Source organism: Oscarella lobularis, chromosome 19 (genome assembly GCF_947507565.1).
Source record: "Oscarella lobularis chromosome 19, ooOscLobu1.1, whole genome shotgun sequence".
Classification (NCBI taxonomy): domain Eukaryota; kingdom Metazoa; phylum Porifera; class Homoscleromorpha; order Homosclerophorida; family Oscarellidae; genus Oscarella; species Oscarella lobularis.
In genome coordinates this window covers 1,984,737-2,005,367 of record NC_089193.1, presented here as the reverse complement: position 1 = coordinate 2,005,367, position 20,631 = coordinate 1,984,737, and the positions used below count along the sequence as shown (strand labels likewise).

The window sequence follows — 20,631 nt, the reverse complement described above, 5'->3', positions numbered from 1 at the left end:
GCAAAATCTATTCTTAGTTCCGGGCGGTGGCTGGGCTCGCCCACCGACCTCCGGTGGTCGCGGCTTGACCTAATACGGAATATCGCCTTGTACTTCCTGGAGACGCCGCATGTTTGTCCGTTCCTTGGTTCCGGTTAAAAATAGGTCACTCATCTCGTGAGCAGGGTACATCTCATGACGCGGTTGCATAATTTTATGCACTCTTCTCACGATCGTTGACTGGTACGGTCGGATACAGGCAAAGAGCGACAAAGAGTAGAGAATTTTGTTTCTGCGCGATGCTGGCCATCGCGCGCTTATCCGGAGCGTGTCTTCTCCTTCTTTTCCTCATCGCGCCTCGAGGTAGAAAGCGCGGCGTAGACAGAAAGAACGGACCACCCACCTCTTCCTTTTTTTTTCCTTTAGAAACGGACGCTGGTGGACGAACGAAACGTCAATCTCAAGGTACGTTGACAGCTCCGGGAGTTGGGCTGGGCTTTGAAGAGACTGATAAGCAGTTCAAGCAGAACTGCATGTTTTCGTAAGGGATGGGTCTTGTTGGGAAAGGGCATTTGTGAGCTCTTATTGTACTGTGAACGCCTTTCGCCACGTCGTGACTCTTCACGGAGGCGATATCTCATAATCTGAGGCGTGTATACCGCGAGAATCTCCACAACGTCTTTGCTTGTATTTCCATATAGCTTCTCTTATTCCCCCCTTTCCTTTTCCAAATCCGTTTAGTGGAGCCCGCCGCGGTGACCATATGGTCGGTTTAGACTGGCGCGGCCCTCCCTCATACTGTCTCCCCATTTCTCCCCCTTCCCCTTTAGCATGTGATCCGCGCTGCGGTGCGAGTATCTACCACGCGGCCGGTGAGTGCCAGAAGGAGTCCGGTCGCTGTTTGTGTTGGTGGGGCTGGACGGGCTCTAATGCCCGCTATATCGTCAAAGGTCAATTACATCATCGGATTTTGGTAAGAAAAGTGGACGAAACGCAATAGAGAAATAATGCCTGGAATTTATCATCGACGTAGGCTGATCATTGCTCGACGCCCTGCACCTACAATCATGTCTATTATAACTCATCCTGCGCTTCGCTACCTGGTACTGTACACAAAACAAAAGCAACGCGTGTTGTCGTTTATATAGGATCTGTTTGTGTTCTCAGCCGATCGCTGCTATTTGGTTGCCAGTGCCTCCAAGCTACAATGCTTCGACGTCACCAATGGCGCCGTGACTCAGTCACGTAGCGGCTCAAACGGTGTCGTTTCCGTCGATTTCGACGCCGCCTCACAAGAGGTTTTCTACTGCAATAACCAAACTGATACGATCAAGTCTGCAGGTGCGGCCCACATGTGACCGGAGATTGCACAACTGAACGATCCCTCGTTTCGTTTTAGCGTATCAGCTCGCTAATAACGGCGAGAAAACGGTTCGATCTGGCAACAATTTCAAGCCGCAGGGCTGTGCCGTCGATTGGATCAAGAAAAAGATCTACTGGACGAACAGCGACACGAATAAGCTCGAACGAAGCAACTACGACGGTTCCAAAGTCGAGACGTTGTATTCAATCAAAAAAGGCTACTCTATCACGCTCGATCCGACGATCAGCAGCACGAAAACGTAAGTGGGGCCCCCTTTCTCCCCTTCCTTCAAATTCGAATCGGTGCGCATTAGCATAGTCTACTGGGTCGAATGGGACTCGACAGTTCGCATCAAATCGCTCACAGTCACGGAGCAATCGAGCGGAAAGTCCCCAACAGTTTCTTCGGTGTCAACTGTGGTCCAGGGAAGCCTGTCTCGTCCCGCTGGACTGACGTACGATTACACGGGCGGTTTTCTTTATTGGACCGATCCCGATAACGGTGGCATCGTGAGGTTTTCTCTCACCACGAGCAAAATAGAAACGGTTGGACTAACACGGGCCCCCTCCTTCTCTTTCATGCAATTTTTTTCTACATAGGATCTGTTTTCTTCTATTGGAATACCAGGAGACCTCGCTCTTCACGAATCCAACGTCGTGTGGATCGACACGAATGGAGATGGCGTGAGAGGAATTGCTACAAGCGCTTCATCATCCGTTGCCAAGGCAATTTCTCTGACGGGACTCGCTTCAGGACTTAGCGCGATTACCGTCTATGACCCGTCACGGCAACCGTCGGTGGGCGTGGACGAATGTAGCGACAGAAACGGCGGATGCAGTGACACGTGCGTGGACACACCCGCCTCTTACGTATGCGGATGCCCAAGCGGTTTCAAATTGAGCGACAACTCATTTACATGCGAAGGTACACACAATAACAAAATTATTGATTTATTTAATCAATCGTAATTTTAGATTTAAATGAGTGCGATAATCCGGATCAATGCGATCAGATATGCGTGAATTATTACGGAGGCTACGAGTGTCGTTGCCGAACTGGCTACACTTGGAGTTCATCTGATTCGGCGTGCAGAACGACGACAACGTCTTGGCTTCTCATATCTTCAGACAAAGACATCTATAAGATAAAAACGAGCTTCACTTCACTCTCCTACGTTAGCAAAGCAAGGGGATCAAGCAAGGCGACTTTCATGGATTATATTCATCATCGAGACGAAATGGCATGGGCTGATTCAGGAGATATTGATCATTCATCGGTTTTTGGGAGAACTTTGAAACGAACCACACTTATTGACTCAAAATTAGGCGTTGACACAGTGAAAGGAATAGCCACAGACTGGATCAATGATAAAGTCTATTGGACAGATAGTAGCAAGGGTTCCATACTTCAAGCAAGTGCCACGGATGGATCTGGAGTAGCAACAATTATTACGGGACTCACAAGCCCTTATGCTATAGTCGTGGATCCACTCAACAGGTATCTAATTATTCAAATCAATACTTAATCATTATTTAATTTTTTCTAGTTTTCTTTATTATTCTGTTTCGAATGCTATTTGGATGTCCAATTTATCAGGCGGAAATCGCAAAGTCTTCGTTAGCAACGCGGCGTCTATCGTCAGCATGAGCATTGACGTCGATTTAAATCGTTTGTACTTTGGCTCCAATGCGCAAATTGAGCGAGTGAACTTAGACGGGACGGGAAGAACGACAATCACTGTCCTCACCAACGATCTCACAGCTCTAACAGTCTTTGAAAAATATCTATACATTGTTGACGGGTCTCGTGACAAAATTTATCAATTGGATAAATTCACAGGGTTGGCTACAAAGCAGGGCCCCAAAACGCTGAAGAATTTTGGGGTTAACGATATCAAAGCGTATCATGCTCTCAAGCAAAATGTCAATCCAGGTATTGGATTAAAATATTGATATCTTCTTGAAGTGGACGTTCCTTTTAGCTTGTTCTGCTGGATTCTTTGAGTCCGGTGGCTCGTGCAAAGTGTGTACTTGCAAGAACGGCGCCACGTGTAGTCCCGTTGGTAAGAGTGGAAAACAAAAGTGTATCTGTCCGCCTGGCTACACCGGCGACGATTGCTCACAAAGTATTCAATAGAAATATATATTTTTTTAAAATGCGACATCTCTATTTTCTTTTTAGTCTGTGGAACGGATAAGTATGGGGTCGACTGTGCGCAGAACTGCAAGTGTAGGTCGCGATCAAAGACAGCAAAGTGTGACCAGTCCACGGGAACTTGCACTTGCAAGCCTGGATATTCGGGATACAACTGCGAAAGAGGTACAATACATAGATAATAAAAATTAATTATTTAATTATTTTCTTCTAGCTTGTCCTAGTGGAACGTATGGGCCCCGTTGCCTACAGTGTCCGTGTCTCAATGGAGGCACATGCAGAAGCAACGGATCGTGCGTTTGCCCTGTTGGATACACCGGAAGCCTCTGCGACAAAGGCAAGCCAAACATTAAAAAAAATAATAATTAATAGATATTTATCCCTGCAGCTTGCCCGTTTGGTTTCTTCGGATCGAGCTGTCTTACCCAGTGCCCGTGCAAGAACGGGGGCACGTGCGTTGGATCGCTTCCAGTCGTATGTAGCTGTGCAACGGGATTCACGGGAAGCCAATGCGAAATAGGTAAATAAATAAATATATATAAGATATTTTTATTTTACAAATTTCTTTAGATATTGATGAATGTGACGAGGGTCTGGGCGTCTGTGGCCAAGTGTGTACAAACACGCCAGGCAGCTATCACTGCGCATGCCTCGCCAACTACACTCTCCAATCAGACAAATGGTCATGCAAAGCGAAAGGCGACAAGCCCTACGCCCTCTTCGTCAACAGCACCAACGTCCTCCGAATCGATCTCGAAGGAACAAACAAAATCGTCGTCGCAGCGAGCCTCCAAAACGCGACAGCCGTCGATTTCCTCCACTCGGAAGGCTACGCTTACTTCATCGACAAAAAAGCCAATGAAATTCGTCGCGCCAAACTCGACGGCTCGGAGAAAGACAGCACAACGCTCATCCTCTCCAACGTCAAAGGAGCCGAAAGCATATCAATCGATTGGCTATCTCGAATCATCTATTACACAGACTCAGATAAAAAAGCAATTATGCAAGTCGATGTTGACGGATCGCATCCGGGTACGTTTCTCTCTTTGGGGTCCCTAACTCCGGGAGCAATAACCGTGGATCCGATATCCGGGTACGTGTACTGGGTTGACGTCAAATCGGGCGCGGCGACGATCGAACGCGCCGATCTCGCCGACGGTTCGAATCGACGCGCCATTAAACAAAACGGTCTCAAACATCCGTTTGCGCTCGTCATCGATCACGTGGATCGACGTCTTTTCTACGCCGATAATAAGAAAATAATGTCTATGGATTTTGACGGGAGTGATGAGAAGACGGTCGGCGGGAGTCACAATCCGCTAGCCTTGTCCGAATTCGAGCAACACGTCTTCTGGACTGACAATGACAACGCTTATCTAAATCGAGGAAATAAGTACACAGGACTTGATCGTGTGACGATTCGTGGCCAGTACAATCGTCCCTACGATTTGCATGTCGTTCACGCGTTGCGACAGCCGCTAAAAGAGCCGGAGAAAGACGAATGCGCTGTGGGAAAAGGCGGATGTCAACAGGTATGCGTTAACACCGTGGGAAGCTTCTACTGCGATTGCTACTTGGGATATCGATTGAATTCAGATAGAAAAACGTGTACAAGTAAGACCGTTTTATTTCTCAAGGAACCCTGCTTTGATTGTCTAATTTTTTCTCACACAGAGCTTCAGGATTGTGGGCCGGGTAATGGGGGTTGTAGCCATTTATGTACGCCCTTGGCATCTGGGTACCAGTGCTCGTGTCCACCCGGATTCAACATGTCATCCAATGGAAAAGACTGCACAGAAATTGATGAGTGTGCAACTGGGACATCCGGTTGCAGTCATTATTGCACCAATACCATTGGCAGCTTCAGATGCTCTTGTCCACCGAATACAAACCTTGGAAAAGACGTCAAAACATGCGAAGGTACTACTCAAAAAACATAAGAAAAAAATCAATAAAAAATTCTATTTAATTAAGGTTGTCCTATTAATAATGGGGGTTGCGATCAAGTTTGCGTGACGGCGCCCAGCGGAAATTCCTTCCATTGCCTCTGCCACGATAACTTCCGATTGGAAAACGGGAAATCGTGCCGCGCAAAGGGCTCACAACCGTATCTCGTTTTCACACTCGGCTTGGACAGTCGTCGCATCAATTTCGACGGCACAGGCTACCATTTCGTCGCGCGTCCCCTCCTAAACAGCCAAACTTTCGCCATGCACTACAACAAGGGTAAAATGTTCTACGGATCCCAATTCTCCTCCTCGATTTCAACGCGATTTCTCTACGACGGCAATTTACCGCCGGCATCTCTAAATAAACAAGTATTCGTATCCAATGGAAAATACGTATTGAATCCCCAAGCCATTGCCGTGGATTGGGTGGAAAATAAAACGTATTGGACCGACGCTTCATTGGATAAAATCATGCGAGTCAATCTGGATAAAACAAACCCGGAAATAATCGTCGATTGGTCGGTGCCTTCGCGATCCGGAAATCCAACAGGAATCGCAGTCGATCCGTATTTGAAAAAGCTTTTCTTTACGGTGACGGGCAGCAATCCGGGTATCTACGTCGCGGATCTCGACGGGAAGAACGTGAAGGAGTTTCCAGCGAAAAATCTCAAGGAACCATCCGCTCTAACAATCGATTTCATAGAGAATAAATTATACTGGGGCGACATTGGCACCAATTCTATATGGGTGGCAAATTTGAACGGATCAGATATTCAAGTAAGGGTTATTTATTTATTTTATTGAGGTGGTCACGTGTTGGTGTTTGTAGCTACTTCGCAATGGAACAAACGAAGTGGGCGAAGTAGGTGGACTGACTCAATTTGAAGAATACGTCTGGTGGACAGACAAGAGACTCAACATCCTTCGTCGAACGCCCAAACGGGTCACTGCACCAAGAAATGACGTCAGAATTTCAGGTGGTTTCAAATCACTAGCCGCAATAGAAGTCGTACATCCTCTCCGCCAACCAGAAAAAGGCAAATAAAAAATTATGATTATTTAATCGAAAATTCTATTTATTTTTATCAGGTTTCCGTGGTTGCCTTACGAATGGAGGCGGCTGTAGTCACGCGTGCAAACCGAGCGGCGATTCCTACGTGTGCATGTGCTCCGATGGATATCAACTCCAACCGGACGGCCGAACATGTGAGCCCCTTCCCACGCCACCGCCTCCAACTCCGCGCGTTTGCTTCGGCGGATGTACGGGCGGCGGCGGCGGATTTAGCGGCATCAGCGACGTTCCGACGTTCCGCATGCCACTTCGCGAGAACGGGTTCTTGAATCTGGCGTCGAATGTCCTTACATTCAACGGACAAGACGTTCGCGGTTGCGTGGCAACGGGAGCCGAATATCAAACCGGTTCTTGCGCTTGGGTCGAAGTTCCTAACGATATCATTGTCGCCAGTGCGAACAATTTACGAGGTCACAATGTCGGCGATTTGAGATCGTGGCGCGAGGTCGAAGACAATTTAATTCGGCTGAATTTGACGTGCGATACGTTGAGCAATACGCCAATTCAATTCTGCGTTTCTTTTTATATTACTTTGGACATTCCGCCGCCGACTACACCGCCGCCCGTTGCCCCGACAACGCTGGCTCCAGATCCTTGTTTGGACAATAATGGCGGTTGCTCGGACACGTGCTCAAGCGGAGGTCCTGGAACGTCGGCCACGTGTTCGTGTCCTGTCGGAGAACGATTGGGATCTAACGGAAAAACATGTGAAGGTAGGATAAATATATTTCCTAATATATGTCCATTAATAAATAATGTTTTTATTAGGTTGTCCTATTGCGCTCTATGGGCTGAATTGCTCTAGTGTCTGCACATGCGTAAATGGTATATGTGATCCCGTTGACGGTGACTGTGACTGCAGTGACGGATACATCGGCAAAGACTGCAATCAAAAATGTCCCCCAGATCGATATGGAGACAATTGTGGCCAAGTGTGCGACTGCGTTCATTCTCTCTCCTGTCACCACGTGACGGGAGTTTGTGACTGCGAGCCGGGCTACACGGGTGACCGGTGCGATCAAATGTGCATGAACACGTGGGGAAAAGACTGCGCTAATCCCTGCACGTGCCAAAACGGTGGCACGTGTAATCACGTCGATGGAAGTTGCGCCTGCAAGCCGGGCTACACCGGACAAAATTGCCAAAATCGATGCGATAGCCTTCATTATGGGCAAGACTGCGCTTTCCTCTGTCCATGTCAGAACGGTGCCACGTGCCATCACGTCCTGGGAACTTGCACCTGCGCTCCCGGCTACACGAACGCCAATTGCTCGGACCCTTGCCCTGCTGGTTTCTATGGCGACTGCACGACTCCTTGCGGATGTCAGAATGGAGCAGATTGCGACAAGACGAACGGCGATTGCACGTGCAAGCCAGGATACGTCGGAAATCTCTGCCAAGACATGTGCTCTAGCGGTTTCTTTGGACAGGATTGCACGAGCCCGTGTACATGCCAAAACGGCGCCGCCTGCAGTCACGTTGACGGCACGTGCACGTGCACCGCTGGATGGACGGGAAATGATTGCAGTCAGTCTTGCCCGGCACCAACGTTCGGCCTAAACTGCGCTCAAACGTGCGACTGTAAAAACGGCGCCGTCTGCGATCACGTGACGGGATCGTGCCGCTGCACGGCCGGCTGGACAGGAAATGACTGCGGAATGAGTAAGAAATAGAAGCTCTTTCATTTATCAATGTCTATTTCTTATTTTTAGTGTGTCCCTTCTCTACGTATGGAACGAATTGCAATCAGACGTGTCAGTGTCAAAACCAGGCTGATTGTAATCACGTTGACGGATTCTGTACATGCACACCGGGATTCCAAGGCGTCGACTGCTCACAGAGTACGTTCATTATCTAGTTGATTAATTTATTTAATTTTGTGTTTCTGTAGAATGCCCTAAAGGAACGTATGGGCAGAATTGCACGGCGAAATGTCAGTGTCAAAACGATGCTACTTGCCACCACGAAGATGGCAGTTGCGCGTGCAAAGATGGATTCAACGGCACCTTGTGTGAAAACAGTAAGACCCACCACGACTCTTATTCAAGTAAAGAAAAATTAGACAATGTTCATTCTAGTGTGTCCTCCTGGTACGTATGGGGCTGACTGTGGGGAAACGTGCCTGTGTCAAAACGGGGCACAGTGTAATCACGTGAATGGTCAATGTACGTGCGCTCCAGGCTACACCGGAAACCTCTGTGAAAACGGTAAAATAAATAATTTAATAAATAAATAAATACATTTTATTATTACTATTAGAATGTCCGTTGAATACGTACGGACAGGACTGCAACCAAGTGTGTTCCTGCCTCAATAACGGCGACTGTCATCACGTCACCGGTAACTGTGATTGTGCGCCGGGCTACACGGACGTCGACTGCTCGAAAGAGTGCCCAGACGGCACGTACGGCGACGAATGCCAGCAAATCTGCACCTGCAAAAACGGCGCGACTTGCGACCACGTGGACGGCTCATGCACGTGCGTACCGGGCTTCGAGGGCTCCGATTGCGGACAGCCATGCAATTCGACTCATTACGGACAAAATTGCGAGAACGAGTGCACATGCGTGAACGGAAGATGCGACTCGAAGAACGGCTCTTGCTATTGCAATGCCGGCTTTGAGGGCGTCAATTGCGATCAACCCTGCGCTGAAGGAAACTACGGTCCCAATTGCGCGTACGATTGTTTGTGCGTTAACGGCACTTGCAACGCTATGACGGGATCCTGCACGTGTGACGTCGGATATACGGGAGTGTTGTGCGACCAAAAATGCAGCGGAAGTTTTGGCTTAAATTGTAGCAGTACGTGCACGTGTCAGAACGGAGGAACGTGTCATCATCAAAGCGGAGATTGCGATTGCCCGGATGGCTACACAGGCGCGAATTGCGAGGCCAAGTGCAGCTCAAATTTCTTCGGAAAAGATTGTCAGAATCCGTGTCAGTGCAAGAATGGAGCCAAGTGCAATCACGTGACAGGAGCGTGCACGTGTGCACCTGGTTATACGGGAGCCATCTGCAATACCCAGTGTTCTAGTGGAACGTATGGGCAAGACTGTTCTGAAACATGTCAGTGTCAAAACAACGCCGCTTGCGATCACGTGGACGGCTCGTGCACATGTACGCCCGGTTACACAGGCACTTTCTGCGAAAATCAATGTCCCAACGGAACGTACGGCGCCAATTGCGGTTCCGTATGCACGTGCCAGAACGGCGCTTCTTGTCATCACGTGACGGGGGCGTGCACCTGTACGGCAGGCTGGATGGGTCGCGATTGCGACGCGAAATGTCCAGCGGGAAAATACGGACTCAACTGCGCGATGGACTGCAAGTGTGTTCAGGGACAATGTCATCACGTTGACGGCACGTGTGACTGTGATCCGGGTTATAAAGGACAGTATTGCGACACTCCGTGTGACGTCGGATTCTTCGGCAAAGACTGCGTCTCTACGTGTCTCTGTCAAAACGGCGCCGATTGCGATCACCACAACGGAAATTGCACGTGCGCCCCCGGATGGATCGGCAAAGTTTGCGACACGCAATGCCCTCCGGATAAATTTGGCCAAGATTGTACCACAGATTGTCTCTGTCAAAACGGCGCCGCTTGCGATCACGTCACAGGAACCTGCACGTGTACAGACGGCTACCAAGGTGTCACGTGCTCGGAAAAATGCCCAGAAGGAAAGTACGGGAAAAACTGCGGAAATGACTGTCAATGTCAGAATGGAGACTGCGATCACGTGGACGGAAGCTGTACCTGCGATCCAGGCTACGTTGGAGCGCTGTGTGACCAGCGTTGTCTCGAGGGAACGTTCGGAGACGCGTGCGCGCAAAATTGCACGTGTTTCAACGGAGCCACATGCAGCCACGTGGGCGGAAGTTGTACTTGCACGGCCGGTTACCAAGGCGATACGTGCGAAACGGAGTGCCCCGAAGGAACGTACGGCATCTATTGCGTACACAATTGCACGTGCGTAAACGGGGCCCAATGCCGAAAAACGGACGGTTTCTGCGATTGCGCTGACGGATATACGGGAAAGAATTGCGAGGCAAAGTGCCCCGTTGGAAAATTCGGCGACGACTGCGGCTCAACGTGCGACTGCGACAACGGCGCTGATTGTCATCACGTGACGGGAGACTGCATCTGCACGCCGGGTTATCGCGGTGTGCGATGCGACGACGAGTGTGCAAACGGGACATTTGGTCAGGATTGCGCGTTTCCTTGCGTCTGCCTCAACGGCGCCGCGTGCGATCACGTTGACGGCTCCTGCACGTGTACAGCAGGTTTTACTGGGGCCACGTGCAATGAAACCTGTCCAGCGGATAAACACGGCCCTGATTGCATTTTCGATTGCACGTGCCAGAACGGCGGCGCTTGCAACGCCGTCACGGGCGAGTGTACGTGTACGCCAGGGTTCACCGGCGACGATTGCGATATTCGTTGTCCCAGCGGAACGTACGGTCTCAACTGCGGCAAAGTGTGTCTTTGCCAGAACGGCGCTACGTGCGATCACGTCGACGGGACGTGCACTTGCCTTCCCGGTTACACGGGGCAGTTCTGCGACATGCAATGTCCTCAGGGAACTTACGGTTTGAATTGCCTGTCGAAGTGTACGTGCCAAAACAACGCTACGTGCTCGCACGTGGACGGAAAATGCACGTGCCGTCCCGGCTTCATCGGGGTGAACTGCGAGCAAACGTGTCCAATGGGAAAATACGGCGAAAATTGCCGATTCGACTGCGTATGCGTCAATAACGGCATTTGTCGTCACACGGACGGCGCGTGTTCGTGTCCATCGGGATTCTCCGGGCCCACGTGCGGCCAGGACGTGAACGAATGCACGAACGGCGCTCACCAATGCAGCCACACGTGCGTCAACAACGTGGGATCCTATTCGTGCGATTGCCCGGGTGGCTATCAACTCGATCCACTCGGATTTACGTGTCAGGATATCGACGAGTGCTTGCTTCAGAGCCCCTGTCAAGGAACGTGTACAAACTTACCGGGCTCGTTTAGCTGCAGCTGTCCAGCCGGATATACGCTCGATCCAGTCGACGGTTCGAGTTGTAAGGACATTGATGAGTGCGCGGCGAACAACGGAACGGGTCCGTGCGACGAACGATGCACGAATCGCCAGGGAACGTTTTTGTGCTCATGTACGTTTGGAAAAAGTCTCGCCTCCGACGGGGTCACGTGCCAAGTCGTTCCTTCCGGGCCGTGTGCTGTGAATAACGGCGGATGCGAGCAATTGTGCACCGATGTGTTTGGACAGGCGTTCTGCGAGTGTTTCCTCGGTTACGACGTCGATCCAGACAACGATACTCGTTGCGTTGATCAAGATGAATGCCAGTTTAATAACGGAAATTGTCAGCAGCAGTGCGTCAATCTGAACGGCTCTTACGAGTGCCGCTGCACCGACGAATTCTTCCCCAATCCGCGCAATCCAAGCCAATGCATCGACAAGAACGAGTGCTTCTTCAGCAACGGAGGCTGCGCTCACACGTGCGTTAACGAACAACCGGGTTATCGATGCGAGTGTCGCGATGGTTACGCGGTGAACGCGACCGATCGACACCAGTGCGACGACGTCAACGAATGCCTGACAAATCAATCGAATTGCGATCAAATTTGCATCAATACGGCGGGCGGATTTGCATGCGGTTGTCGTCCCGGTTTCCACGTGGATCCGACCGATCCGAAACGATGTATTGACGTCAATGAATGCGACGTGACGAACGGCGGCTGCCAGCAAATTTGCATCAACGAAATCGGCGGTTTTATTTGCGCCTGTTCGTCCGGATTCACCGGCTCCGGAAACAATTGCACGGACGTCAACGAATGCGGCGTCATGAACGGTTTCTGCGAACACGACTGTTTGAACTTGAACGGACGTCACGCGTGTCGTTGTCGCGAGGGATTCAAACCGGATCCGAACGACGCTTCGCGTTGCGTCGATCGAGACGAATGCATGGAGCCGAATCGCGGGGGTTGCGATCAGACGTGTACGAATACGTATGGCCGTTATTTATGCGGTTGCCACGCCGGATATTTCGTCGATCCCATGGATACAACACGGTGTATTGATAAGGATGAATGTGCCGTTAAGAATGGCGGATGCAGTCACTCTTGTCACAATAACAACGGCAGCTACACGTGCTATTGTCCAACGAACTTGGAGCTCTCCGACGATCTCATGACGTGCGTTGCTAAGGATTTGTGCGGCGCTGGCAACGGCGGTTGTGCGCATATCTGCAGTCACGTGAACGGTGCCGTGCATTGTAGCTGTCGCGCTGGATACGAAGTCGCCGCGGCGAATCAAAGCGATTGCGTTAACATCGACGAATGCGCGATTAATAACGGAAGCTGCTCGCACACGTGCGTCGACACAGACGGAAATTTCACGTGCACGTGTCCGAGTGGATTAGCTATCGATCCCTTCGATCGTCTCCTCTGTCGCGACGTCGACGAGTGCGCTGTCGGAAACGGCGGTTGCGCGCAGAATTGCACGAATTTCTACGGTCGATTTGAGTGCGATTGCTTCGAAGGATTCATCGAGGATCCGTTGGATTCGAGTCTCTGCGTGCCGGATCCCTGCCTGACGGCAAACTGTTCTCATTACTGCGAATTGGAGAACGGGATGACAGCCGTCTGTAAATGCTTTCCGGACTTTGTTCCTATTCCCGCTCGTCCGACGGAATGTGCGCTCGCCGACCCGTGCGGCTTCCGAGGCGGCGCCGGTTGTGAGCAATCGTGCGTTAATTTGCCGCCCGGTGAAGGAATCATGTGCGAGTGTCCTATGGCTGGATTTCGTCTGGCCGACGATTTCAAATCGTGCGAGCAGTGTCCATTCAATACGTACGGTAAAAATTGCGAGTTCAATTGCACCTGCGAGAACGGTATCTGCGATCCGACAAACGGGAAGTGCGATTGTTTAGAAGGATTCAAAGGCCTTACATGCAATCAAAGTAAGGGAGAGACATCCATATCTCAAATATTTAATCATTTGTTTAGGTTGTGAGGCGAATCGTTTTGGCAAGGATTGCATATTTGTGTGCGACTGTCGCAACGGCGCTTTCTGCAGTCCCTACAACGGCACGTGTACGTGCACCGCCGGTTATACGGGGGCCGACTGCGGCACGCCGTGTCCGCAAGGATTCTACGGTGACAGATGTTCGATGCCTTGTCTGTGCCAGAATGGAGCCGCCTGTGATCACGTAAACGGGCTGTGTACGTGTACTGATGGATTCACGGGTGATTTGTGCGAGACGCCGTGTTCGCCGGACAAGTTTGGCCCGTATTGCATCTTCAATTGCACGTGCCTGAACGGCGGCGGTTGCGAGGGAAACGGCGACTGCATTTGCGCTCCTGGATACATTGGAAATTTGTGCGAGAATGAGTGCGGTTTCGGTAAGTTCGGCGACGATTGCACTGAAGACTGCACGTGCGTCAACGGCGACTGTGACCATGTGACGGGAAAGTGTAGCTGTTTTACGGGATATATTGGAGATGACTGCGATCAAGGTAAAATCCTAAACGATTTGGTAGCAATTTTAATTAATTGCCTTTTCGTAGTTTGTCCTCTTGGCACGTTTGGAGACGGTTGCAGTTCAAACTGTAGCTGCCTCAATGGAGCTGATTGCAATCACGTGAATGGAACGTGCACATGTCCAGAAGGATATACAGATCCTCAGTGCGGCACCTGTAAGCCTAATAATTAAATAATTAATAGGCTCCTAATAATTTTCTGCTACTTTTAGCTTGTCTGGGTTTGAATAAGTATGGACCGGATTGTGCGTTTGACTGCACGTGCGTCGAAGGATTTTGCAGTCCCTTCAACGGGACGTGCAACTGCAAACCGGGTTACATCGGCGAATCATGTGACATGCAGTGTTCCGTGGGACTCTTCGGCTCCGGTTGCGAAGAAAATTGCACGTGCGAGAACGGAGCAACGTGCGATCATCGAACCGGAAGTTGTGCTTGCACGCCCGGATTCAAGGGCGACGATTGTGACGTACCGTGTGTCGTGAACGTTGAATACGGGGCACATTGCACGGAAACGTGCAGTTGCTTCAACGGAGCGAATTGCAGTTCAATTGACGGCAGGTGCACCTGCGCAGCCGGTTACCAAGGCAGCAACTGCAGCCAAAGTAAGTCCCATCAAAAAATGCATAACATGAATTATTAATCAAGTATATATCTTTCAGTGTGTGATGAAGGGTCGTTTGGGTTGGGTTGTACGGGCGTGTGTGACTGTCAAAACGGTGGAAGTTGCGATCACGTGACGGGAGAGTGTACCTGTGCCGCTGGCTATCAAGGTCCTCGTTGCACGCAAACGTGCACGGGTTCGTTCTACGGAAGCGGGTGTTCTCTACCGTGTCAATGCGTTCACGGAACTTGTCATCACGTGGACGGCTCCTGCACGTGCAGTCCGGGCTACGTCGGAGTGTTTTGTAACGAATGTAAGTCAAGAATTAAGAACGAAGTGATTTTCTGGTTTCATTGCCTTCTTTTAGCTTGTCTCGCGTTTCAGTACGGCGATCAGTGCGGGTTGAATTGCACGTGCGTTGTCGCCAATACGGACAGTTGTAGCAACGTCAATGGCGATTGTGATTGCAAGCCAGGATATAGAGGAAATGATTGCGAACTAAGTAAACCGCGTCATCGTAATTTAAGGCAGTCATTAATTAATTTTGTTCTTTGTAGCATGCCAGAAAGACTTTTTTGGCGACGGCTGCACTTCCCCATGCAATTGTCTCAATAATGGCGATTGTAGTCATATTGACGGATTTTGCACGTGCACTGCTGGATATGAAGGAGTTGACTGTGGCCAAGGTGAGTCGAACAGAGAGCTCATTTATATATTAAATAGTGTCCATGATGCATTCACTAATGGGAATCTCTCTGAACATCCCTGTAGTCATCTAAATTAGTTATTTCTGAGCTTATGTATCATTGAAAAATTCTTCTGTGTAGTACTGGATTTTAAATGGGTTTTTTCGTTTAGAATGTAATTCTACTCGCTTTGGCCCTGGCTGCACTCAGCCCTGTACTTGCGTCAACGGAGCGTGCGATCGTTTTACTGGAAGCTGCGACTGCGATCCTGGCTACAACGGAACCACATGCGAAAACTGTGAGTCGTCGAAAAGGACGCCGCCGAAATCTCAACTCATTTCTTCTCTTTTTTCGCTAGTTTGCCCTGTGGGAACATATGGCAAGAATTGTGCGTTCATTTGCGGCTGTAGGAACGGCGCTTTCTGCGAAGCAATCGACGGCACGTGCGAATGCGAGCCGGGATGGCAAGGCCAGTTCTGCGACGAAGGTAAAAAAATTCACCGAGACCGAAATTCCGATATATAATTCAACGTTTTTGCGCTAGAATGCCCCGAAGGAACTTACGGCGACGACTGCGCCAACATCTGCACGTGTCGCAACGATTCAACAGCGTCATGCGACAAAGTCCGAGGCACGTGTAGCTGTCTTGCCGGTTTCACGGGCGGTAACTGCGAATCAGGTACGCATCGTGGAGAAAATGTCTCCTCCCTTATAATAAAGGCTTTATTTTTTTAGCTATTCCTACGACGCCCGCACCAACTACGCCCGCATCTACGACGTCCGGACCGACGTGTCCGCCGAATTACTGCCAGAACGGGGGAACGTGTACGGTTCAGCTGGGAAGTCCGGTTTGCGAGTACGTCATGATACCGCGTATTCTGAGGCATGTCGAAATTTTACTATGACGTCTTTAGGTGCTCGATTATTTTCGAAGGCAATCAATGCCAGGACGAAAATCCACTCGTGATTTTCTGCCCGGGTTTGAGCGGTGACAAATTAGCGCAATGCCTCGCCGACGGCGGCGGAGGTACGAGTGACGCGACGGTCTGCGCTTTCAAATTTCACGGTTTTTTTAGGTTTTGGATTTTTGAAGAACGACGGCGGCGGCGCTTCTACTTCCACGGCGACGTACATTGGCGTCGGAGTCGCCGTTCCCCTCATCATCGTCGTCGTCATCGTTCTCGTTTGCTTGTGGTACAGGTACGTCAATAATTATTAGCGTTTATTAGTGAACGATATTTGTTTCTCTTTACAGACGCAGAAACAATAAGAAGTCGGACTTCGTTTATGAAAGTGACATGCTTTTCCAAAATCCAACCTATGGTGATTTGCCGGCGTTGAGGCAGTACAGCCGCCGCGGGGTACGACATCTCGTGTAAAGTAGTCTCTAGTTTTTTTAACGAACTCTACTTTAGGATCCTTCCGATTTTGATAATCCCGCTTATGGAGAAATTGGAATGTTCAATAATAGTCGGACTCGGAGTTACGAACGACCCTTCCGCCCCCAGGCTGTCGCCAAGAATCCGTTCTACGCCGAACCGAAAGACGTTCTCGGCGGCAAGAGTGACAGCAACGACGATCTCTACGACAATCCGAGTCACGTGGAGTCGATGAAAGGAGCGAAAAACGGAAATGTGTATGACAACCCGGAAGTTGCCGGAGCGAATGGCGGCTCCAATCTGTACGACAATCCGAAGGATAGTCTGAGAGGCAATGCCACGCTTTATGACAATCCGGAAGAGATGATGGCTAGCAACGGTGATGGAGGTCACCTGTATGAAGATCCCATGCAAGTCTAACACTCTTAATTCTGACTATTTTATCATGGTTCAATGCGTCTGTTTGCGTTGTGTTTCATTTTTAGGAGGCTGTAGGAGTCTCCCTTATAATCTTGTTCTACTAATGTTATTATTTTAGCGACTGGCTGGCCAATACAGTACTTTCTGTAGAACGTACTTGTTAGCGCGCGCGTCATGGAAAGAAAACATCGCCGTTTCTCCAGAGTCCCTAAATACCGAGAACTTTCAATTAGCTGCGCGCGCAGAACGTGTCACGTGGTTTTGCTTTTCAGGTATACGTCTTTCATCGGATCGCACTGGATGCCCTACCGACCTCCGGATCGCACTGCATGTACAAGACGTACCGACGGTACGTCTCTCCTCGATCTCCGGATCGCACTGGATGTACACGACGTACAGAGGATACAGACCGTACCCACTCCTCGTCCTCCTGGTGATACTGGATGTACAAGACGTACAGAGGATACAAACCGTACCCACTCCTCGTCCTCCTGGTGATACTGGATGTACAAGACGTACAGAGGATACAAACCGTACCCACTCCTCGTCCTCCTGGTGACACTAGATGTACAAGACGTACGAAGGATACAGAGCTCTACCCACTCTCTGCCCTCCTTGTCACACTGATGTACAAGACGTACATAGGGCACAACTCTGTACCCACTCCTCGTCCTCCTGGTGACACTGGATGTACACGACGTACAGAGGGTACAGCGCTGTACCCACTCCTCGTCCTCCTGGTGATACTGGATGTACACGACGTACACAGGATACAGACCGTACCCACTCCTCGTCCTCCTGGTGATACTGGATGTACACGACGTACAGAGGATACAAACCGTACCCACTCCTCGTCCTCCTGGTGATACTGGATGTACAAGACGTACAGAGGATACAAACCGTACCCACTCCTCGTCCTCCTGGTGACACTAGATGTACAAGACGTACGGATGATACAGAGCTCTACCCACTCTTCGTTCTCCTGGTCACATTGGATGTACCAGAGGTACGGAGGGTACAGAGCTCTATCACTCTTTGTCCTCGTAGTCTTAGTGGATGTACAAGACGTACAGATGGTACAGAGCCGTTACCCACTCCTCGGCCTCCTAATCACAGCGGATGTACAAGACGTTCAGATGGTACAGATTTACCACTCGTAGATTCTCCTAGTCACAGTGGATGTACAAGACGTACAGAAACGACTCTTAATTAAACCCTCCTAGTCACAGTGGATGTACACTACGTACAGATTGTACAGAGTCTTTGCCACTACCTTTAGCTCTCGATCACAGGAGATGTACAGGAGGTACATAAGTACAAAGCTTGAACCTTCTTATGCTACGCGTATATCTGGCTGACTGAGCAAGCCGTGTTATTGCTGATGAAATCAAAGGAATGCATTAGTCTTTCGTTTTATTCTTGTTATCTTTTTGCAACTTAAAGACGTAAGAGTAATCTTGTAACTGTTGTAGTGAATGAGTGACCCAAACGTTCATTCTATTTCCCATTTTTGCCTCTAAATGAGTTGTGCACGTAAAACCACTAGATTGTGGTTTCCTGATTTTTGTACCGACATAATAGTTTAATAATACACCCCGAGAGAACATTAGCAAGCTTCTTTGCTACGGTAATTTCAGACTCGCAAGATTCAAATTCTTGTTCTACTTGCAAATTCTTTGTCGGGAAATGAAATGCTGGTGCATGTAATCTCCTCCTCATTTTCAACGTTTGTGCACAGTCACATGTATAATGTAGCAAGCGATTGTAACAATTGTAGGAATCGATTCTTGCAATCTATTGGCACAAGCGATTCCCTACCATCTATTGTTCGTAGGAATTGATTAAAACTTCTCTAAGCGGACACTTCGTGTAGCGGACACCTCCTAATAACAGACACCAACCGTGGAACGGATGATCCTTTTAAGCTAGCAAACCTTCTTATAGCGGACATCCTTTCTATAACGGACAAAAACGTGGTCCGCTATTGAGAGGTTTTACTGTACCAAAATCAAAAGATAACGCGCCGATAGACGGTCAAAACTTTGTTGGAGGTTCGGCTCTAACGCTGTACCTCTTGTACCTTCTGTACCTCTGCTACATAAGATGGTTCAAGTATTGTACTTCTGTACCTCCTGTACATCTGCTGTGATCTAGAGCTAAACGTAGAGTGGTATTGGCTCTGTACCCTATGTACGTCTTGTACATCCAGTATCACCAGGAGGACGAGGAGTGGGTACGGTCTGTACCCTATGTACGTCGTGTACATCCAGTATCACCAGGAGGACGAGGAGTGGGTACGGTCTGTACCCTCAGTACGTCTTGTACATCCAGTATCACCAGGAGGACAAGGAGTGGGTACAGCTCTGTATCCTGTGTACGTCTTGTACATCCAGTGTCACCAGGAGAACGAGGAGTGGTACGGTCTGTATCCTGTGTACGTCTTGTACATCCAGTGTCACCAGGAGAACGAGGAGTGGTACGGTCTGTATCCTGTGTACGTCTTGTACATCCAGTGTCACCAGGAGGACGAGGAGTGGGTACGGTCTGTACCCTATGTACGTCGTGTACATCCAGTGTCACCAGGAGGACGAGGAGTGGGTACGGTCTGTACCCTCAGTACGTCTTGTACATCCAGTATCACCAGGAGGACAAGGAGTGGGTACAGCTCTGTATCCTGTGTACGTCTTGTACATCCAGTGTCACCAGGAGAACGAGGAGTGGTACGGTCTGTATCCTGTGTACGTCTTGTACATCCAGTGTCACCAGGAGAACGAGGAGTGGTACGGTCTGTATCCTGTGTACGTCTTGTACATCCAGTGTCACCAGGAGGACGAGGAGTGGGTACAGCTCTGTATCCTGTGTACGTCTTGTACATCCAGTGTCACCAGGAGAACGAGGAGTGGTACGGTCTGTACCCTCAGTACGTCTTGTACATCCAGTGTCGCCAGGAGAACGAGGAGTGGGTACGGTCTGTATCCTATGTACGTCGTGTACATCCAGTATCACCAGGAGGACGAGGAGTGGGTACGGTCTGTACCCTCAGTACGTCTTGTACATCCAGTATCACCAGGAGGACGAGGAGTGGGTACGGTCTGTACCCTATGTACGTCGTGTACATCCAGTATCACCAGGAGGACGAGGAGTGGGTACGGTCTGTACCCTATGTACGTCTTGTACATCCAGTATCACCAGGAGGACGAGGAGTGGGTACGGTCTGTACCCTATGTACGTCTTGTACATCCAGTATCACCAGGAGGACGAGGAGTGGGTACAGCTCTGTATCCTGTGTACGTCTTGTACATCCAGTGTCACCAGGAGAACGAGGAGTGGTACGGTCTGTACCCTCAGTACGTCGTGTACATCCAGTATCACCAGGAGGACGAGGAGTGGGTACGGTCTGTACCCTCAGTACATCCAGTGTCACCAGGAGGACGAGGAGTGGGTACGGTCTGTATCCTCAGTACGTCGTGTACTTCCAGTATCAC

The 20,631-nt window shown here is 49.7% G+C and overlaps 1 protein-coding gene across 1 annotated transcript; it reads left to right on the top strand.

Annotated features, from left to right (window-relative positions):
• The first annotated feature begins 188 nt into the window (after positions 1 to 188).
• On the top strand, positions 189 to 17,298 carry LOC136198474 (uncharacterized). Its single transcript, XM_065988417.1, has 38 exons — positions 189 to 342; positions 406 to 444; positions 810 to 952; positions 1,013 to 1,082; positions 1,147 to 1,320; positions 1,379 to 1,601; positions 1,656 to 1,887; positions 1,942 to 2,266; positions 2,317 to 2,839; positions 2,889 to 3,274; positions 3,324 to 3,467; positions 3,524 to 3,661; positions 3,711 to 3,833; positions 3,885 to 4,016; positions 4,067 to 5,110; positions 5,171 to 5,416; positions 5,471 to 6,222; positions 6,275 to 6,482; positions 6,535 to 7,230; positions 7,286 to 8,179; positions 8,230 to 8,358; positions 8,409 to 8,537; positions 8,596 to 8,724; positions 8,777 to 13,480; positions 13,527 to 14,036; positions 14,088 to 14,216; positions 14,273 to 14,662; positions 14,720 to 14,974; positions 15,029 to 15,163; positions 15,219 to 15,347; positions 15,520 to 15,645; positions 15,706 to 15,834; positions 15,892 to 16,026; positions 16,083 to 16,203; positions 16,262 to 16,374; positions 16,424 to 16,547; positions 16,603 to 16,708; positions 16,763 to 17,298. Exons 1-38 carry the CDS (start codon positions 279 to 281, stop codon positions 17,144 to 17,146), a joined length of 14,433 nt encoding a protein of 4,810 aa, XP_065844489.1. The 5' UTR covers positions 189 to 278; the 3' UTR covers positions 17,147 to 17,298.
• Positions 17,299 to 20,631: the final 3,333 nt, after the last annotated feature.